At 49.3% G+C, this 21,849-nt stretch overlaps 1 protein-coding gene and 1 long non-coding RNA gene across 12 annotated transcripts in view; one reads left to right on the top strand and one right to left on the bottom strand.

Moving 5' to 3' along the window:
- Nucleotides 1–21,690, bottom strand: part of LHPP (phospholysine phosphohistidine inorganic pyrophosphate phosphatase) — a 149,219-nt gene extending 127,529 nt beyond the window's left edge. For 2 of the 9 annotated variants that reach the window (XR_015552528.1, XM_087432803.1), the window contains exon 1: nt 21,346–21,690. Coding sequence is in view for 8 of the 9 variants with exons in the window: in XM_087432803.1 (XP_087288929.1) it covers nt 21,346–21,470 (125 nt within the window). In the remaining variant the exon portion in view is untranslated. Of the gene's footprint in view, nt 1–12,002; nt 12,045–21,345 lie in introns of those variants that run through there. The other 7 variants (XM_087432807.1, XM_087432806.1, XM_087432808.1 and 4 more) reach the window with 7 other exon arrangements.
- On the top strand, nt 1,626–9,918 carry LOC147916924 (uncharacterized). 3 transcript variants are annotated; one of them, XR_015552529.1, is made up of 3 exons: nt 1,626–1,845; nt 6,768–6,956; nt 8,259–9,918. It is a non-coding gene; the product is annotated as an uncharacterized LOC147916924 (long non-coding RNA). The 3 variants fall into 3 exon arrangements; XR_015552530.1 differs by having other exon boundaries at nt 8,007–9,918; XR_015552531.1 differs by lacking the exon at nt 8,259–9,918 and adding an exon at nt 7,703–7,766.
- Nucleotides 21,691–21,849: the final 159 nt, after the last annotated feature.

Here is a 21,849-nt window from a genome sequence, read left to right as displayed (position 1 = left end):
AAACCTCTCATTACTGTTCCGGAGCAGGTAGAGCACTAGGACGACTGCTGGACACCCTGACTGACCTTGGCATCGCTCCACAGCCCGCGGCCCTCTCGGCTCACAGAGTCAGGGCTGGGAGGCTGCCCCTCCCAGCACCCCTCCCAGCTGGGCCCTCCTCCCTCCTCACCCCATCCCAGCCCTCAGGAATCTGTCACCTTCCTTCGTCTGACCCAGGAGGCCCTCCCGGCACCCTGAGTCTTTGTCTTCACCCTCTCCTATAGCCAAATCCTACTTATCCTTCAAGGCCTGGTTCACATGTCCCTTCCTCCGGGAAGGCCCCCAGGCCCCTGCCCCACCCAGGCACAGCCCATCCTCCTGCTCTGCTTTCACAGCCGTTGAAGCATGGCAATGCTTTTCTGTGAGAAGCACCTAACTGACCCAAATCCCACCTGGTAACGGAACCAAATCGTCCCAGTACCCAGAGAACCTCGGGCAGAAACGTATGCTCACTGCCAATCCCGCCTGTGGGCAACACTGCCTCACCACTGCTCCATCTCTAATCGTTATCTAGTGCAAGGTTTCTAGAGAACTCCGGAGGAGAAAGCACAGTGGAGCCGGATGAGTCCAGACAGGGAGGGGGAGGAGGGGCCTGTGCACAGGGACGCTGGATAGTCACTCCTTTCTGCAGGCTGCAGAACAGATGTGCAGAAGATGCTCTACTGCTGAGCAGGGAGGCCAGGTGGCCAAGTGGTGACAAGGACGTGCTTCAGAGTCTGATGACTGTGGGCTGCGTCCTGGCTCTGCCACTTAATGGCTGTGGGACCTCCGGCAAGCTACTTCTTCTCTCTGTGGCTCAGTTTCCTCTTCTGTAAAATGCGGGTCATAATAGCACCTACCTCACATTGTGAGGATCCAGTGAGACCTGTAGTGTGCTTGCATGGGCTGGGTACACAGTAAGTGCTCACTAAATGCTAGCTGAGAACGTCTGCCAGTGGCCAGTGGGCAGGCTCCTCCAGCCTTGTTCATTCCCCACTCTACATGCCCTAACCTCTCAGAGCAGGTGGGGTGCTCGCCCATCTCACCCCAGACCCCTGTTACCAAGCAGTGGCAGCAGAGAGGCCTTCAGCAGCAGAGAGGCTTCGGCTGCCAGGACCCCCCTTCTGGTCCCACTGCCCTCAACCACCTGGAGCCTCCAAGGAGCTAGGGGCAGGTCCTACGAGGGAGGCTCTTAGGAGGGAGGGATGTGTGGAGGATCTGGGAGACTGGGCTGACCATGACTCTAAATCCCTCCACCTCCACCAGGGGGGAGATGTCACCAACTAGTGCCCTGAGGAATTCAAGAGTGGGTTTGGAAGCATTCAACTGTTTTTACGTTAGGGAGACACAACCAGCAACCACCCTGAAACTAACCAAGCCTCCCTAAAAGACCTACACCCATGACCTTGCCTTAATTCTAATATGAAGATCTCTTCAGGAGGAGATTAGGCTTCATTACCGTAATCTGCAGTGTACGCAGAAGCATGTTTTCCAACTGAGCCTGTGCGAGCGAATACCTGCCTCTCCCTTTTGAATATTCATTTCCCAACTAAAATAAAAGTTCCTGCTTCCCTTGTTCAGGGACACCGTGACTTTGGAAATGATTCCTCATGGCCTCCTATTTGCTGTAAATACATTTTACTTTGTGAGACAACTTCCACTGGTGTAGAGTCTTATTTAACTCACCAGGAGGTGAGCCCACTTGGTTCAGTATCAAATTGGCGACCCAGAGGGGACATACCCCTTCATGGTGCCTGTGCCACCGGCTTGATGTCGCTGCCCCATCGGCCACACTAAGTGCTTTGCTTGGAGGATCTCTCCATGGAGGTAAGTGGTGCCAACCCCACAACACGGCTGTAAGAGTTATTTCCTTAAACTGTCTCACAAAGCCTGTCTATTGGGGCCTGGCTTTGGGGTTTGAGTTCCCACCCGGAGGCAGCCTGGCTCAGGGGAACGAGAGTCCCCTCTATTGGAAGGATTGCTCGATCCAACCACTCCAGAAGGGCTGATGCTCAGCTCTGGCAAAACGGGAGCAATCCCTAGTGTTTAGTCAGGGGTGAAACCCCATCTGGAGATTGAATCTCATCTGGAGTGACGAGGTGGGGGTTTGAGGTCCCCTGAGGTCACTGAGTCTGTCTTTGTGTTGTGCCTGTGACCGGAGGAGGGGTCCCCTTGGATGGGGTTAAACCCCCTTGGGGTTGCTGAGCCTGTTTTTTGTTTGTTTGTTCATTTGTTTGTGTGTTTTGGTTGAGGATGCTCGACATTTTCCACAGTCTGGCTTTTCTGGACTCCTAGGTCTTCTTTTTTTCCTTGCCCACCTTATCAGTGGTTGCTGGGTGAAACCCAGCGTCCACCCATTTTATTTTTCTCTAAGGATTTAGTTACATGGCCTGGGTCTAGTTTCAGGCTATTAGCGTGCTAAATTTCCTCTGGGCACAACCTTTCGGCACCTGCGTCACCACTAACCGTTATAGGTTGCTCCTAGGAGGTTGGAAACAGACCATAAGAAAAGACGGTAGAGGCCCGGCCCGGTGGCGCAAGCAGTTAAGTGCACGCGCTCCACTGTGGCGGCCTGGGGTTCGCGGGTTCGTGTCCCAGGCACGCACCGACGCACTGCTTGTCGAGCCATGCTGTGGCGGCGTCCCATGTAAAGTAGAGGACGGTGGGCACGGATGTTAGCTCAGGGCCAATCCTCCTCTGCGAAGAGAGGAGGATTGGTATCAGATGTTAGCTCAGGGCTGGTCTTCTTCACAAAAAAAAAAAAGAAAAGACGGTAGAATCCACAGTCAGGAGAGCTCTTGCAACGGCTAGTCTTAGGAACCTAATTAAATCTGGAGTCTCAGCCTCCTCTCATGGTCTTAATGAAAGCTCCACATCCCACCCTCACCTCTGGGAGCTCTCCCCTGGGTTCTGGTTTCAGAGAGTCCACGCTCTCCTCTGGTTTGTGGGCACCTGGAGTGATTCCAGGTTGGCCCCTGGGTCAGTTACTTGACTGACAATCTGGAACCCTGTTTAGTCTCTGTCAAGAACCTGTTGAGTATTTCAGGTGCCTACTGAGTCAGTTTGGGGACAAGAGACCTGTATTCTGTAAGCTATCCTTCAGGGTTGTGTTGCCCCACAATGTGTGTCACTTTTATCTTGATAATCCTTGGGAAGAGGCCATGAGGGCAAGGCCTGATCACCTCTTTCCCTTCTTTGTCTATCTTGTTCGTCACTTCCTCTTTCGTCAGCAAGTTGAGGTTAAGTTCAGGCTGGACCTGAGCAGAACTTGGACCTTCTGTAAAACTGAAAACTTGAAAACCTTTTGCCAGGGACTTAACTCTCAATCCTGGCAATGGGAGCCCCGGCCGCCAGCCCGCTCCAGGCTTGTGCCTATGGCCTCCCTGGCGTGCCTTATGCTGGCTCAGGGACTAAGTGCCCGGGCTGAGTGGGACTTGACTAAATCTTACAGCTATATTGACACCGGCAGTGGGGCTCAGCACCCTTGTCCGGCCCACTGCCAGTTGGACACCGGCTTTACTGCCATGGGGAATGCCCCAAGCATCCCCAGAGACTCACCCCTTGGGTGTATTTTAACTAATTGGAAACACTTTCAATTGGATGGGTTATGCCCCAGAAACTCCATCTTAAAGAAAACTTGACTGCTTTCTCTGTGTCTTTATGATGCAGATTTTCTGCTCCCATCTTCTCTAGAACCCAAGAGCCATTCTTTGAAATGCAAATGTATCTCAGAAATTACTGAATTTTGTATTGTGCCTGATTCATAGCAAAATTTAACGTCTCTGTGTCTACTTGTGTGTTTACGTGTGTCTATACGTATGTGTGGGGGATCAAGGTTGGCCACCTCAAAATGTGTCTCTTTACCTTGATTGTTTTGGGAACAGGGGACTCTGAGTGAAGACTTAACCTCCCCCAGCACTAAATGCCTGAAAGAATTTAAGATAAGAGGACTGTCTCCAGGACAGGCCATCACCATAGATAACTCTGGGCAACGATAGACTGGGAGGGTCCTTGCTAAGCCCATTCTAATCAAAGTTCTGTTTACCAAACATTTACATTTGTAAGGGAAATCTCCACTTGTAAAGTTATCTCCTTCTCTGTACCGGGAAGAGGGGGGGATGACCTCATCTCTAGAAACTTATCAATTTGGAAGGCAAGGTCTTAAATCTGCATAATAACCTTACTCTTGTTCACTGTGCTTTTCTGGTAAAAGCAGCCCTAAAGGCAGTTCAGATCCCACTCAGTTCCTTTATCTCAGAAAGGATTACTGCCTCTCTGGGAAGTATTATCTAGCCCATCACCAATTCCTAAGACTGGAGGGAAAAAAAAAAAAAGGGAGTAAGGCCAAAAAACAGCCATAGGAGCACCCTCGCCAAAAATCTAGCATCTTGAGTGTCTTTTCCAAAAATATTAGCAAAAAAGCTTAGAAAAAAATTTGGATTCATAACTAGGGAGCCTTGTGCCTGATTCATGACAGTAATTTTAAAGCAATAGCTGTGGAACCTCTGTGTATGTGTGTCAATGGGTATGTTGTAAATGTGAGAGCTTTTTCTACCTCTGGATGGTATGACCAAAATGAAGAGCTCTATTGAAATTGGCTTAAAGTAAGCACTTACACAAATTCTAAATGTAATAGAAATTAACCCGAATGTCTTTCAAGTTAACGTGATATAAATCAATCTTTGGTAAATGAAGGCCAGTTTAAGTTTGTTGGTTTGATTGGAAGAGGCATGCCCTCAGAGTAGTCAGTGTTTGGGTGTGATACGACATGCAGCCTGGGTTTATTAGTCACATAAGCTCACGTTATCTGTTACAAATTTGTCAGCAAAAAATAATAGCTTTAAGTGACAGTTAATTTTGACTAATGTCTCATGAAGTTTTCATGGGTAATCTAAACATAATTGCTGGAAACAAATGATTCAGGTTAGATGAAAATGGGTTTTTGGGTACAATAATTACATTTTACGGTCAGTATACTAGAAAAAAAAAAGAGCTTCCAAATCCTTTTTGGTAACTTAAAACTTTAGAGTTTTGCTAAATTAAATTAAATGATAAAAATATGTTGAGTATCTGGGTCATTTCCAAATAAGATAAAATACTGAAACATTATTGCTAAACGTATCTAAGTTTATCTACTTTTGGCTTCTTATTACAGAGAAACTGAAAGGTATTTTGGGTCTATTGGTAAACATGTCTTGTGTTTTATTAAGATTGTACTATGAAATAGCATGTTTCTAAAATATATATATACAAAAAGTGTTTAAAATGCTAATGTAATGTAAAAGAAAGTTTATAATTGCTTGCTTAGTTTTTACTTAAAAATTAAATTTTCTAAGGGTTAAAAATTCTAATATGTGATTAAAGCTACTAAAAATTAATGAGGAAAACATCTTTGTATCCAAGGAAAGCAAGATATATATTTTCAGTAAAGAAGGTATAAAGAACAGAAATATTTTTGTTTGATTTGCTAAGAAAGATAAATTTATCCTAAAGTATTAGAAGGGAAGAAAGGAAGGCATGGGACAAATTCTGAATGTAAAAAGTGACAGAAACTTTGTGACAGTAAAACCCTGAGGAGTTTTATGCATGGTCAAGTTGGCTAAGATTAAACTAAATCCAATTAAGTAAATGAGTTTTAATGTCAAAAGTAAGCTGGTACAAAATTAAAATTTGGTCTTCATTCTCTTAAAATAATTTCCTCTGCAAACAGACTGAGGTACTGTTTTAACTCTTTGTTTTCCCTTGACTGTTTCTGTTGTCACTTTGATTGAATGGATAACTGAGCACTGTTTCCTGCTTAATCAAGTGTTTTGAAACCCTTTGATATTTTTGACAAGCTTCTCCCCGCAAAAATATTCAGATCCTGAATGAAGTCTTTCTTTTGACCTGGAAGAAAAAAAAAATTTTTTTTTCCCTTTGAGAATTCTCAGAAGGCCCCTGGGACGTCTCAAAGAAATTTTCTCTTTTCCTATAGAAAGGAAGACACCAAACTTAATAGGCTTATTTGGTATGTTATATTACACGGGAAGCATTGTCAAATAAGTGATGATAAACCTTCTTAGGTGGTATTATGTGGGTAAATGTTACTGATATAAGTGTTTTAAAAACTGTATAACATTACTAAAATTCTGATCTGTCCTGGTTATCAGTCATAATTCTGGTTATTATTTTAAAGTGTTGTATGTCACAAAAATTAACCAAATTTCTTTGTTAATTGCCATTTTGGGGTGTTGTTGTTTACAGACAATTACTGTTTTACTCTGATGCTTTTGCAAAATATGTTTCATCTTCAGAGAAATTCATGGAAAGCACTCTCACACTTACTCTAGAATAAGGCTTCTGAAAAACTTTCCGATTATAAAACTGAACTGGGTAAGAAATTACAGAACTCTAACAGAGAAACCGATGACTTCATGAAACTGCGAACAGAAGATTAAGATCAAGAATCGATTATACAGGACTGAATGAACTGGGGAGGATGATTATAATTTTTATGATTTTTCATTTGAAATATTGCTGATTTTTTGATGTTTTGTTTTTTTTCCCAGATTTAAGGAAACTTTCTCTCTTTTCTCTTAAGCTATGACATAACAATTTGGTAAATTATAACTTTGTAAGCAGAACTAAACCATTTATCTTTTTTTCCCCACCTGATCCCTCCAGGATTTGGAAACTCTTAGTGAGTATTGTTTTCATGGCAATATAGTTATTTGCAAAAGTTCAATAAGAATCTGTTCTCCTTATAACAGGACATAATTGGAAACATTGGTTATATTACCAAAGCTTTGAATGGAATATCATATTTGAGAAAAACATGCATAAACTCAGATACAACCAAACAGCTTTTGAAAAATAAAGATTGGACTTTCCGGAATAAAGCCACTTGGAAATATCGGCCTGATACCTTGTTCACAGAAGTTCCAAGCAATCTTATGCAGGTGAGTAAGGAAGAACACTTATCTGGCAGGTGCCTGGAACCTCAATATTTTGGGGAACCTCAAAAGAAGGGAGGAATTCACCCAAATCTGTAGGTATTGCAGGCAAAGTCTGATGACAAAGTCCTTGGCTTGGCTTTCCCGGCCTCGAGAGGCCTTTAAAGTTCAATCTGAGATTCCTTATCAGGAATGCCAGGGGCCGGCTCAGTGGCGCAAGTGGTTAAGTGCATGCATTCCGCTTCGGTGGCCTGGGGTTCACAGGTTCAGATTCCAGGTGTGCACTGATGCACTGCTTGTCAAGCCATGCTGTGGCAGCGTCCCATATAAAGTAGAGGAAGATGGGCACTGATGTTAGCCCAGGGCCAATCTTCCTCAGCAAAAAAAGAGGAGGATTGGTATCAGATGTTAGCTCAGGGCTGATCTTCCTCACAAAAAAAAAAAAAAAAAGAGTTCCAGCAAAGCAGATTTAAAACAGCCTATATGATCAGTTGCTATTCTTGTTGCACTTATGTAAATAATTGAACCAATTTTTATTGAAACTAGACTTATTTTGCAAACCAGTTAGTCTTAATTCGGCTATCTTTGGTAAAAATGATGGTGATTTTAGAGAGAAAAATTATGTTTCAATAGAAATTATAGTACACATTCATGGATATTAGATTCTAGTTCTGTTAATTGTCTTTGAGGGTTTTTTGTTTTGTTTTCTTTTTGTTTTTAATAATTTTATTTATTTATTTTTTCCCCCAAAGCCCCAGTAGATAGTTGCATGTCACAGCTGCACATCCTTCCAGTTGCTGTATGTGGGACGCGGCCCCAGCATGGCCTGAGAAGTGGTGCGTCGGTGCGCACCCGGGATCCAAACCCGGGCCACCAGCAGCAGAGCGCGCGCACTTAACCACTAAGCCACGGGGCCGGCCCTGTCTTTGAGGGTTTTGTTTTAGATCTGTTAACTGGACTGGATCCTGAATTCTTCTAATCTCTTGAAATATCTGGCTACAAATCTCTGAACTAACGTTTTCAATTTTCCCATCACTTTCATTTGGAATCATTGAGAACTGAACCTGCACCCCTTCCTGAAGCCTTGCAAACTGAAGCTGGAGGACTTGATATAAACTTAAGAGATTCATGTCTGTCACTGTGTAAGCCACTAAGATACCTGAATGCAAGATGACATCATCAGAGATGATGCAAAAGATGCTTCAAGGCTGACATCTAGAAATCTTCTTAACTGGCTGTCCTCTGAACTCAGAAACTGGTATATAATTTGCTCCAACCATTAACCTTGTTTTTCTTTTGTTTCCATAGAAATGCTTCTTACTAAATACCTGAGTGCTTGCTTCCACAATATAGGCCTAACCTTGGGAGCCCACTTGCATCACCATCTTCTAAATGAACTTAACTGGAATGATCTATTATCATGACTAAGAAATGTGTTCAGTGAGATGAAACAATCTACCACTCAGCTTCTGGACTATGAAACTTCTTTAAGTTTCAAAAGGACTATGAGATAGGATCAAAATTGCTGGAGCATTTTTTTCTAAGAAGTCACCCCTTGGGTCCACCACACATGGGTAAAAAAGGCACCCACACCTGCACATCAAGGGCAATCACCACCGACAATTGACGACTCCAAGTTTTCCTGCAAACCACTCTCTGATTTGAAACTCTTGTTTCGGCGACACTACGTAGATAAGTAATGACTGGCTATCCACCCCAGGCTCTGCCCTGGATCCTAACCAATCCCATACCATTTAGGCACAGTACGCTTACAAGGAGGCTGCATGTTCCTGGGCAGCAAGACTAGGTCCATCAGAGAATGGGCAACCTAGCAGCTAGACTATACAGAGCTAGTGGAATCTGGACAGGGGAAGAGAGGGCAAGTATGCCCAGATCCTAAACACATTGAGACTATAAAATTACAAATGGTTGTTACAAACAATTTGGGGCTATGCCTCTGGTGATGCGCAAACCTATTTGAAATTTAGCTGTAAATTCCGCTCCTCTACTGGTTCCTATGAAAACATCTATGCTCAGCAGGAAGCAGTTACAGAAGACGGACCTTCAACCTGTGCCCCTCAAGAATGAGGAGCAGGATAAAACTAGAGGGGGGATTTGTCACTGACTAGTGCCCTGAGGAACTCAAGGGTGGGTTTGGAGGCATTTAACTATTTTTATGTTAAGGAGACACAACCAGCAACCACCCTGAAACTAACCAAGCCCCCCTACAAGACCTACGCCCATGACCTTGCCTTAATTTTTTGTGTGTGTGTGTGAGGAAGATCAGCCCTGAGCTAACATCCATGCTAATCCTCCTCTTTTTGCTGAGGCAGACCGGCTCTGAGCTAACATCTATTGCCAATCCTCCTCCTTTTTTTTTTTTTTGCCCAAAGCCCCAGTAGATAGTTTTATGTCATAGTTGCACATCCTTCTAGTTGCTGTACGTGGGACGTGGCCTCAGCATGGCCAGAGAAGCGGTGCGTCGGTGCGTGCCCGGGATCCGAACCCGGGCCGCCAGCAGCAGAGCGTGCGCACTCAATCCCTAAGCCAGGGGGCGGGCCCCAACCTTGCCTTAATTTTAATACGAAGATCCCTTCAGGAGGAGATTAAGCCTCATTACTGTAACCTGCAGTGTATGTGGAAGCATGTTTTCCAACTGAGCCTGTGCAAGTGAATACCCACCTCTTCCTTTTGACTATTCATTTCCCAACCGAAATAAAAGTCCCTCTTCCCTTTGCTTGGGGACGCCATGACTTTGGAAATGATTCCTCATGGTCTGCTGTTTGCTGCAAATACACTTTACTTTGTGAGACAACTTCCACTGGTGTAGAGTCTCATTTAACTCACCAGGAGGCAAGCGCACTTGGTTCGGTATCAGAGAGACCCCTACAGGACGATGGCGGAGAGGAGGCCTCAAGCTGAGTGGGCTCCTGGGTGGGAAGGTGAGGGCACGAGCTGGCAGGTCAAAATTGAGGTGACAAATGTGATTACTGCCGGGGGGGACCGGTGACTCGGACATCACAGAGAAAGCTGGGTTTGCTTTATTTCATTTGCTCATCCCTGGGCTGGTCTTCAAAGAGCTGTGTGAAGCCCATGGGTACCTTGGGCTGGAATTCTGGTCTCCCACTGGGACCAGGGCCACCTCTACCGCAGAGGCCAGGACCCCTCTCCATGATGAGGTAGGAGAAACTCACACCAGGAGGAAAGGGGGTATTGGGGGGAGGAGGGGCGCTTCCCCCTCATTCCTGCCTCCCTGACCCACCACCTGCTCTGCCCCTGGGGATGTTACCCAGTGGGGTGGAGGGTCCCTATTACTACTGAAATGGGAACAGTTGCAGATAAATAAAACGCCTCGGTTTCCTCAGAGGGAAAGGACATTCACAACGCCTCATGGGGTTGTTATGAAGTAAAACGGGGGCAAGGCCCTTGGTGAACAGCAGTCTCAGCTGCCCCAACAGCATCCAGCCCTCGTTACAGAGCCGGGCTCAGCAGCGGCACCAGCTGCCAACTGATTTTGAGATCTCTGGCTGCTTCCCTTTCAGAAAGCCACGGAGCTTGAAAATACATGTTGGGAGAATTGAAACCTGCAAAGTGCTTATTTGTCCTAAGAACCCAACTTTTTTAAATAGAAGGTCAAAGAGGAGGCCACGAACAGAGCAGGGATGGTTTTGCAGTAGGAAAATACAGTCATTTGAACACTCCAAGGGGCACCCATGTTGATTCAGGGAGGGACCCAGCCCAGCTCCCCGTGTGCCCCGATGATGGGCATCAGCTCAGAGTCAGGCATCCACCTTGTGGCTGGAGCAGCTACAGAAGAGCTGGCTCTTTTGCTCCCATGAGAATGGGGTCTGGCTTCCTGCCTGGGGTCCTGCACCTGGCACGTGCCCTTGGCTGGGCATCCATGGGCAGATTTTTGGGGTCCTTGAGTCCCAGCCATGAAATGGGGTAATGGCAGTGCCTGGCCTTCTGGCTCCCCAGGGCTGGGCACGGCGGACACTCCAGGAACCCTCCCTCGTGCTGGCATCACCACTGGACCACGAACGCTGAGGGGCAGCCTTTGCCAGTAGCTCCAGTTGGGCCTGCTACACCTCCCTCTTCTTTCCACCGACCCCCAGAGCAGAGCTTTTCGCTAGGCTGATGCCCACTGCTCACCCACCCTGTAGGTCCCTCCCCATTCTGCATCTGACACTCTCCTGGGCAGCAATGCACATCGTTACATCATCAGAGTCCAAGCAAGAAGCAGAGTCCAAAGTCTGGATGGAGAGAAGAGAAAGAACGAGAGAGGCAGTGACGCACATGGCCGGGCCCTGGCTGGGCCTCTTAGTCTGACCCAGTCGGCCAGTGACCTCAGTGGGACAGCAATGAGGTCAAGCAGACATCAGGCAGGCCCCAAGCCAGAGCTCTTACGAAACTCACGGCACACCTTTTCCATGCCCGTGACTGCCTCACCTGCCATCCACTGTGTTATCGCTCTGACCTGCCTGAGCCTCTGAGCTCAGAGCAAGGGGACATGCTGAGTACACAAACATCAATTTACTCTTTATTAATAAACACAATTAACAATCAAGTGCAGGGAATCTAGAAGCCAGAGGAGACCTCAGAGACTGTCCACCTAGTGGCTCATTTCACAGAAGGGGAGACCGAGGCCCCGAGGGACATGAGGTGTCTAAGGGCATGTTTCAGGGAGGCATGGGCTCCTTAGCCTTCTCCCCAACCCTGGAAAGTCAGCTGCCAGCCAGTCCCCCCGACCGCCGTCATGAGCCAGTCCAGTGCTGGGGACAGAGGCCAGGCATTCTCGGGGTAAGGTGGGAGCCTGGCTCAGGAAGCAGACACATCCACAGCACGTCCACCACCTTCTCATTGTGTGACAGAGGCTTGTCATCGAACCCTCTCCAACCTCGGTTTTGGCATCCATGAAATGGGGCACTAACAGTAGCTACTTGATAGGGCTGTCATGAAGACTACACAAAAAAAACATGAGAAGCACCCGGAACGCTGCAAATACTCAACGAATGGCAATGAAGACGATAGTGGTGACAATGAAAACCCCACCTCTGGTAAGCTGGGTGCTTGGGACATCTAGGCCCTCCAAGTGGATAGTCTGACAGGAAGTCAGATGTCCAGTGAACCAGGGACAGCAGGAGGAGCCAGGAGGTGAGGGAGGCCTGCATGGGGGGCCCAGACATCACCATCCAGGGGCACTGTTAAGAAAGAGGACAAAGTTCAATCCAGCAAAGGGAGCCTGGGGTGAAAACCCGGGGCTGACTGTCCTGGTGGACATCTGGGGCACCCAGCTCAGAGGGAGCTCCAACAGTAGCTACCGCAGCTCCCAGTGACTGGCCGCTACCTGCCCCCATGCATTACCGACATGCTCACATGGAATCCCTGCGACAATGTGAAAGATGGGTCAATATCCCCATTTACAGACGAGGACCTAGGGTTTGGAGGGGCCGAGTGCCTCACGCAGGCGCAGAGCCTGCACGAGAACCCTTTGACATTGGCCTCATGAAAATATATACAAATGTGAAAAAGACAACTCCCTGGGCAGAGCTGAGTGGTTTTGTTTTGAATGTGCACCAAGTTCCACAACTGAAAGACTCTGCATATCTGCAAAATAACCACCTCTTCACCATTATCTGACCCTTCAAGCAACAAAACACTCCTCTAGCTCCTAGATGTGGAAGAAGTAAAATGTTGGTTTAAGAGAAAATATCTCACTTAACTCTTACACCCCGTGACGGAGGTGTTACAGGTGGGAAACTGAGGCACAAAAAGGCTAAGAAACCTGCTCCCTGCCTAAGACCACATTGCAACCACCGGGCAGGGCTGGGACTGGAAACCCCGGCCCTCGCCCGCAGGAGCTGACACCTACCTTTTTATAGGTGACAGGTGAGAAGCAGCACCTGCCCTGGCAAGGGTGCCGGCTCCACTCCTTCCTCATGAGGCGTCTTTGAGCAAGTCTCGTCACCTCTCTGAGCCTCAGGTTCCTCCTCTCCACACGGGCAGCATCCCGCCAGCCCCCGGGTCATGGGAAATCGCCCTGCACACCACCAAGGGCAGGGCCTGGGCACAGCTTTGCCAATATGGCCTCTCCATACATCCTTGGGGTGCTAGGGGGTCACAACTCCATTTGTGAGTTTCATCAGTAACCCGTGCCATGCTCACCTCCTGATCGGCAGGGATTCCTACCAGAGGCAGCATCGTCGGCGTAAACCATTAACTCCGCTCCAGAACCCCCAGCCTGGCTTCTCTTGATTTCCATAGTGACCCCTGCCCACTGAGGCTGAGATCAGAAAGCAAGAAACAGCTCTCGTCTGGTGTGGCCTCACACATCCGCCGCCGTCCCTCAGTTTCCCCCACACAAGTCAGGTTCGCGGTCCTGTTCCCACTCTACCCCAGACACATGCGGGCGTTGTGTCTCCTTTCTTTATCTTTCTGAACAAAAATGGTATTTCATACACATCATTCTATGACTTTTTCACTGACTATACTCATGTCATATAAACTAATGTCAAACCAAACAGAGCTACCTCATTCTTTTTAGCAGCTGCAGAATATTCTGCAGTCTGGATAAACCAAAATTTATTCCCCCACCCCCCACAGACACGCAGTTGTTTCCGGCCACATGTATAAAATTATAAACATATAAACCGTGTTGAGCTGCCCACTGCCCCAGACTTCAATATGGTTATTCATCACAACCCTTTCATCATTTTCATTGACTGACATCATAATCAACATTATAGATTTGAACATAGAAAATATACACTATTCAAACATTGCCCTTTTATCTGTTTTTTAATTTTGGGGTTCTGCCCCAGATTTCATTTGAAGGATAAATGCTCTCAGGCTACACAAGAGTTTGAAACCCCTGGGTCGGGATGTGCAGGGGACTCCAGCCTCCAGTGACCTGTGAAAGAACAAAACATGTCCCCTGAGCATCAGGGCTGCCCCACGAAGAGGGCAGTGGATGGTGTGATGGGGAGCCCATGGGAGGCACGGACAGAGCCAGGAAAGAGAGGGGACTGCATCTTAAAGTCCTCTGTGATTTCAAGGAAATACAGAGGAAAAGTTCTGGAAGGATCCACAGGGTCAGCCTGAGGGAACGACTGGGACAGGGCTGGTGATGAGGATTTGGACTTTTTACTCTGTATATTCATGCTCTGGTGGGACTGTTTACAAGAAGGAAGCCACCTATGACTTCTGAAGCTTAAACAGCGGATGTTATAAAATGAGAACACAGCCCGGGAGGTGAGCGTCGAGCTCTCACAGAGTCCCATCTCTGAAGACAGTGTGGTTCATCCCCGACAGCAAATGACAGCACGAGTGACAGGATAGTCTCGATGAACACCCCTCGTCCAAAGTCCAGGCTGAGTCAGGAAACAAACTCAAACAAGCACCCACCCCTCCAATAAGCCCCCTCTGGCAGGTGCTGGGCCACATGTGGGGGGATGGGATGACACAATGCAGGTGAGGCTCCTGGCCTCGTCCCGAGTAGCTATTATTATTATTGCCACTCCTGGGGAGCCAGTGGTGCCAGCGCAGCTGAGCACTAAGGAGGGGGTTGGTCCTAAAGTCTGTGGGCAGCCAGACTTCAGACAAGTTTCCCTCGGCCCTGTTCCTCGCTGCTCCAAGACCTGCTGGGAGGGCCTGAGTTTTAACAAGTTCCCAGGACTTCAGGTGTACGCTGGGGTTTGAGAGGCCCCACACGGAAGGATGGGTCTTGGGTTGAGCGGTCCTGGGTGGGAATTGCTTTATGAGGCTGCTCTGGGCCCAGGCCGCACCTGCTTCCTTCCGCCAGCTGCAAAAAGGCTGGGCCGGGCGGGGCCAGCAGATGTGCTTTAGTGGCCCGAGGCAGGATGCAGTAAATGCCCACCCGGCTTTCACATGCAGATGCCTCCGGGGCTACCCTTTGTGCTGGCCAGGCCCTGGGCCGGCCCCTGCAGCCCCTGCTGTGCCTGGCCCTGCCTCTGAATGGCTCCCCTCGGGGAGCCCAACTGCCCAAGAATGGGCTCCAATAAACGGCCTGTTGGGGGGACCCAGGCCATTTACAGATGTCCCATGACCACACCCGCCCACAAGCCCTAGAGCAGTAGGAGGGCCCCACCTGGCCAGCACCGTCCACAGCAGCTCTAGGAAGGAGTCAGCGTGGCCTCAGAAGCCTGGGCCTCCTATTCTCCCGTCTGGGACACTGCTCGCCCAGATGACATCTTCAGACCCAGCTCACACATCTCCGGATCTGTGAGGCCATGTTCGCTCACCCTGGCTCCCCACCTCCCTGCTGGCTCAGTCCCTCCACCTGACACTAGCCTTTCTGGGTGCTGTTTACGCCAATCTCCCCATACAGGACCATCAGTTTCACGAGGGCAGGGACTTCCATCTGCCCCGTTCACTGCCGAGAGTCTGGGTGTTGAGCGTGGTATTTTTAGTATAGTAGAAGCACTCCATAAATACCGGTCGGGTGTGTAAGTGAATGAGGGAAGGAATGCATTTACTGAAAGGCAGTGCGGTATTGGGGGAAAAACTGGGGCTTTGGAGCCAGGCAGCCCTGGGGGGAAATCATGGCTCATCCCCTTTCCCTGCTCCTGCCAGTTCCTGAATCTCTGAGCCTCAGTCTTCATCTTGAAAAGGGGCCGACACTCCTATTCCAGGGCTGCTTGTGAAACCAGCGTGTGTGTCAAGCACCCACCTGGGACAGAACAGGCCTCCCTTGATCACTGGCGACTGCTATTATTGTGGTTGACATTGTTTTAAAAAGCAGAGTTTATACCCCGCATGTGCTCTGTGTCCCCAACAAGGTGGGGAAAGTCTGGGACAACTGTCACCACAGAAAGTCTAGGAAGAAAAGCGGTGAGTCGCCCCCTCTGGGGTTCCCAGAACAGAAGGTGCTGTTTGAGAACCGACTGTGCCAGGAGCTTCCACGGAGGCAAACGTTCCCCCAGGACCCCAGGTCCCCCCCATCACGCTTGTCCCCCTGTAGCACTGCTCTCACCCCAGGAACTTCCTCTGAGCTCTGGCGACTTTAAAGCAAGCCGTGCATATCAAGGAGGCCACAGAGAGCAGGGTGCAAAGAAACCTTAGTCCTGTGGCTGCAAAAACCACAAAAAGCAGCTGAATGCCCAGTCTTATGCACCCTGGCAAGCAGGCCTGTTCCGGAAAAGACTCCCGGTAGAGTCCATTCTTGGCTCAGCCACCACAAGGGAAATAATGGTGTCCCGCACGTCTGACACATCCCCATGGAAAACTCCAAATGCAGGCATATTTGACTGGGGGGAGTTTCCAGCACCACACTCACTGCCACGGAGCTTCTGGACTCTGGGCTTCGCAGAGGCCCGGGGCCACGCACGAGGAGGGCCTGTGGGGCGTCCTTGATCAGTTGGCCATTGGAGGCCAGGCCTGGGTGGAGGGGCCTCATCTTTACAGAGCCAGGACAAGAGCTGAAGAGAGACAAGGAAGGTCAGGAGAGCCAGAGGGCACCACCATGTGGGCGGCCCAGCTCCGGGGGTACCCGAGGCTCAGGAGCTTGGTCAGTGAAAACCCCAGTTGGAGTCCGTGTAACTGGGAGCAGGGCCGTGAGGTGGGCGGAGGCAGAGGAGAAAGGGCCACAAAGCTCACCTGAGAAGGTCCCAGCGGACCGGTGGGGACATGGGCCTGTGCCATGGGAGCCCAGGGGGTTTCAGAGGAACCAGGCCATATCATCCTCCAGGGCCCTGAGCAGCACAATGATAAAATCCCCGGGGTAAGGAGTACCATGTCCCCTCATGGAAAATAACCCCGCGCTCTGGGGAAGGAGCTCCCCTCTCAGCTACATAACTGGCTGGGATGGATTTCAGGACTGTTGTTATATCGCTGTTAGGTCTGTACAGTGTAGCTGCTACTCCAGCTAGATGAATCTGCCCGAGTTACAGCAAGTCCAAACAAAACCCTCCTGGGGACCAGTCAGAAGATGCCAGGGCAGCACCCACAGAGGTTAAGGGACCAGGGACCACCCTCCTAACGCCATACCCTGGAGTCTGTATGTGTGTTTGCTGGACAGTTGTGAGTCAGGGGGAGCATGACTCAGGAGAGGCTGTCAGAGAGAAGCCCCTGCCCTTTCTCAATGCCCCCTTCTCCCTCGAAGGATTCTAAGCACGGGTCTGGCACAGTGGTTAGGAGGCACGAAGATCTGGGTTCCTGCAGTCCTGGGCATCCCAGCTGAGCCCCTGGCAAGCCCTGAGCTGCAGCTGCTTCAGCTAATACACTGGGATAACAGCAGCACCCCCTCAGACTGTTAGGGGCCTAAAGGAGACAGGCACGTATCCCTAGCACAGAGGGAGCACTCTGAGAGCAGCCTCACCCCTAGGAGGGGAGGGGGGGACCCCAGACCCACTCTTGATGGGGAAACCATGGCTCAACAGGCAGCCTGCCTTTCCCACTGCCAAATGGACTCTGTACTCCTCAGGGGAAGTGGCCAGGGAGGAAGGGATGCTCTGGCCATATCCTAGACCTACTTTACTTCTCAGGTTTTTTAGAGCCAAAAGTGATCCTGCTAAAATGAGAAGGACTGACAAACCCAAGTGTTGACTAGGACGCAGAGCAATTGGGACTCTCACATGGCAGCATCTACTAAAGCCGAACACACACCTCTCTGACGACCTGGCAATTCCCCTCCTAGGTCCATACCCAACAGAAACACATCCATGCACTCACCAAAAGACATGTCTAGAATGTTCATAACAGCACTATTCACAGTTACTGAAAATGGGAAACTACATCCTATCAATAGAATATATGTATATTTTACTTTAATAAAAACTTGCTTTTAAGTGGTCCTGATTTTAAAAGAATTAAAAGCCTATGTAATAGGAATTCCTATATTAATAACATGGGACATGAGATCTAAATGTTATACTGTCGTGGGGTCTATCCTGTGCCAAGTGCCAGGCCAACAACTTGACATACATCATGGCACCTGCCCTGCACCCCCCCCCCCGCCCATCTCCATCCCCTCAGATGCAACAGTATGACAGTGGGAGCCATTCTTTATTTCATCTCTGGTCCCCACAATATCCAATATATCAGCAGGTCTATTGGTCCTACTTCCAAAACATCTCTTTAATTCACCCCCTTCTCTCCATCTCCATGACCACTCCCCTGGTCCAAGCTCCATCATCTCTCCCTGGACCACACAATGGTCGCCCAACTGGCTGCCCTGCTTCCTCTCTCGAGCCCTGCTGTCTGCCCCACTGCCAGGCCATTCCCCACTTTGCAGCCAGAGAGATCTTCTTAACATATTTTTAATATTTTTTTGGCGTGTTATTTTTTCCAGCTTTATTGAGATATAATTAACAAAACATTTGTAATTTAATATTCTGAATGGGAAATACATTCACATGGTTCAAAAACTTTTAAAAATGGTCATATACAAAGTTATATAGTGAAGACTCTTGCTCCCACGCCTCCCCCAACCACTCAGTTCTCCCCAGTTGCTTGCCCCACAGGAGGTTCTTCCTCCTAGTTTCTTTACACAAACACAGCAGCAGGAATACATGCTTGCATTTCTGCTTTTTCCACCCAAAAGACAGCACACCGTGCATCCTGTTCTGTGCTTGCCGTTTTCACTGACAATATGTCTACATGGCAGGCATGCTCATTCCTTTTTATGCTGCACGGTATTCCCCTGTATAGACAGATGGACCGTAATACTCCCCTACAGATGGATATTTGAGCTGTTTCCACTCTTTTGCTATTTCAGAAGGCACTGCAATGAATGACCCCAGACTTACGTCACCTCTCATGCATGAGGTAGGACAAATTCTCAGAAGTGGAACTGCTGATAGATAATGCCAAATGTATCTTCCACAATCAATGTATGCCAGGGTCTGTTTCCGCAAACTCTCACCAAGAGGATGCGTTCCCAAAGTTCTGGATTTTTGCCAATTTTCTCTAATTGATGAAAGATGGCATCTCAGCGTAGTTTTAATTGCATTTCTCTTACTTGAGTAAGGCCGAGCATCTTTCATACGCTTAGCGATCATTTGTTTTTCCTTGTGACTTGATTGTTTATATCTTTGTGCATTTTTCTATTAGGCTTTTGATTTTTTGTTGTTGTCGATTTCTAGATTTTGAGGCATAATTATGAAGGTCTTCTCTTACTCCAAGATTTCAAAGGAAATCTCCCCTGTTTTCATTTGGTACTTATGTGACTTCACTATTTACACTTAAATTTCTTTCAAATATAAATCAGATTGAAACCGAGCAATGAAGAGGTTAAACAATCTTCCCTGGGCTAGAAGAAAAGAGCAAAAGCTTTGAGATAAGCTTTGCTAACTGCAGCTGTGCATATTCAGCATAATCAACTGTTGTTTACAACTAACCAGGTCTTTCTGTCCCTCCTTAGTATACGAGTGAGCTGTCTTTCCCAGGAAATCAAGGTCTCGACATCAAGATTCAGCCTCACAAGGCCAAACGCAGGCTGAAGATGAAAACTAACCAGAAAAGTCCATACAATCAAGGGAAAGAAATTCAGTCTTCAAGGCCAAATGCAGGCTGGTGGGAAGATGCCAGCCAGCAGAGCTACATGCTCCCCCTCCCTGACCTAAAACCCCAGCACATGCTCTCCCTCACAACCTTTAAAACCCCTTGCCTCCCATCTTTCAGGGAGACAGGACAAATTTGAGAGCTCTCGTCTCCCGGCTAACGTCCCCCGAAATAAAAACTCTTTCCTTGCCATAAGCCTGGCCATTCCAGTTTTTATTTGGCCCCTCTTGTGTGGTGGGTAAAGAACCTGGGTATGCATCCAGTAACAAGATCACATGACACTCCTGCCTAAAATCCTCAGAGACTTCCCACTACACACAGGATAAAATCCAGACACGTCTCCGTGAGCCTCAAGTCCCTGCCTGCTGTAGTCATGCTCCCCCTCACTGCTCTGTGAACCTGAACGTGCCACGCTCGCTTCTGCCTCAGGCCTTTGCAGACGCTGTTCCCTCCAGCTGGAATGCACTTCCTCCACCCCATTACCCTGATGGCCCTTCTTCCCCTCTGGTTCAGTCCAATGCCTTCTCCTCAGAGCTGTCCCCTGACCCTGGCACAGGCAGCCTCATCCTTGTCCCACTCTCTCAGCACCCATTTTCTTCATGTCACTTATGCCAATCTGGTGACTTGGTTTATTCATTTGTGTCCAGGTTTACTGTCCATCTTCCCTCCACACATGAGCCCCATGAGCCCTTTTCTACCTCAGTCACAGCCCTGAGGCTCTGGCCTCCTGCCGCCCCATACTGGGCCCACTCACCCCAAATCACAGCCCAGTGCCCCCTGCTCCATTCCCACAGGCACCACCCACATAATGCTCTTGTCTTTGACAGAGCTAGTCCGAAGCCTTGGCCTAAACAGAGACCAAGGCAGAGGCCATTTAAACGTGGACTTCAGGAACTGCACCCCCAGGGCCACTGGGAGTCTCCTAGGTCTCGGCTGCCCTTCCCATGCTCTCCTGGAGGCCTTGTCTTCCTTTCCTGAGTTCCTGGCCTCCCAAATATATTCTGCTCTGCTGTGCAGGACAGTTTGGCTCTCGTAAAGACAGGTGGGTGGGGTCTCTGAGAAGGACCAAGAAGCTCATTTAACTGCCATCTACAGGAAGGTAAACTGAGTCCCAGCCAAGTCAGGCCACCAAGCCAGGGTCCCCCAGCTAGTGACTCTGGGAGGCCAAGTATTGTGCAATTAGCCTTTCCCAGCTTCCCATCAACACCATGGCAGCACTGGCCCACGATGCCAATGGTAACGACAAAGTCCAGGGGCCAGTGGTACCAACCTCGGTCCTGGCAGTGTCCTCCTGCACAAGACTTGGTGGGCAAGACATCCTCCTCCTCCTCTTCCCATCTAAAGCAACACAGTCCAGCTGAATTATAAAGCCAGCCACGTGTGTAATTTAAAGTTTTCTGGTAACCACACTAACAAAAGTCTAAAGAAACAGGTGGAACTCATTTAATATATTCCATTGAATATAACTAAATTGTTATCATTTCAACATGTAATCAATATAAAACATTATAACGAGTCATTTCACATTTTTCTCACTAAGTCTTTGAAATCCAGTGCGGACTGAACACTTACAGCACACCTCAATTCAGACCAGCCATATTCCAAACGCTCAGTAGCCACAAAGAGCAAGAGGCTGCCCTACTGGACAGCGCAGCTCTAACCAGCAGAGGCCCTGTGCGCGCCGGTCCCTCGCGCACCCGGGGGCTACAGCGGGGTCCTGGGGGGACCGGTTCTCAGCTCGCCGGGGCGGGCGCGGAGCCAGAGCAGCAGCCCCGTCCCCTCCCCGCCTCGCCCCCCCGCAGCGGCCAGAAGCGGCCGGCGGGACCCGGCTGAGCGCGGAGCCCGGCGCCCGTGGCTGCCAGCGCGGCCCACTCACCTCGCCACCGCCTCCACGGAGCCGGCGATCGGCACGCCGCCGCCCTCGCCGCCGTCGTACAGCACGCCGGAGATGTCGAGCAGCACCCCGCGCACGCCGGCCAGCCGCGGGCCCCACGCGGCCATTGCGCCCCGCCGTGCGCCTCGGCCCCCGCGTGCGCACCGCCGGCTGGAAACTGCGGCCGCGCTCGCCGCGCTGGGGCGCCTGGGAAGTGTAGTCCGGCGGGGCACAACCGGGCGCTGCCTCCCGGCTCTGGGGCCACGCGCCTCTCCTGACCCGCAAGTGGAGTCTTCTCCAGGAGATCAGTGGATCAAGAGCAGGCAAAGCAAAGCAAAAAACAAGCCTCTGGGAAATAGTTAACCTCTCTAAAAGTCAGAGTAAGGTTGAGACCGCCCCGTGGCGTGGTGGTTAGGTTCAGCACGCTCCCCGGGTTGGCCGGTTTGCATCTTGGGCGATGACGCGCACCACTCGTCAGTTATGCTGTGGCGGCGACCCACGTAGAAA

The sequence above is a fragment of the Ceratotherium simum genome, chromosome 6 (genome assembly GCF_057802395.1).
Source record: "Ceratotherium simum simum isolate JZ-2026a chromosome 6, ASM5780239v1, whole genome shotgun sequence".
Lineage (NCBI taxonomy): Eukaryota > Metazoa > Chordata > Mammalia > Perissodactyla > Rhinocerotidae > Ceratotherium > Ceratotherium simum.
This window is presented reverse-complemented; position numbering and strand designations above follow the sequence as displayed.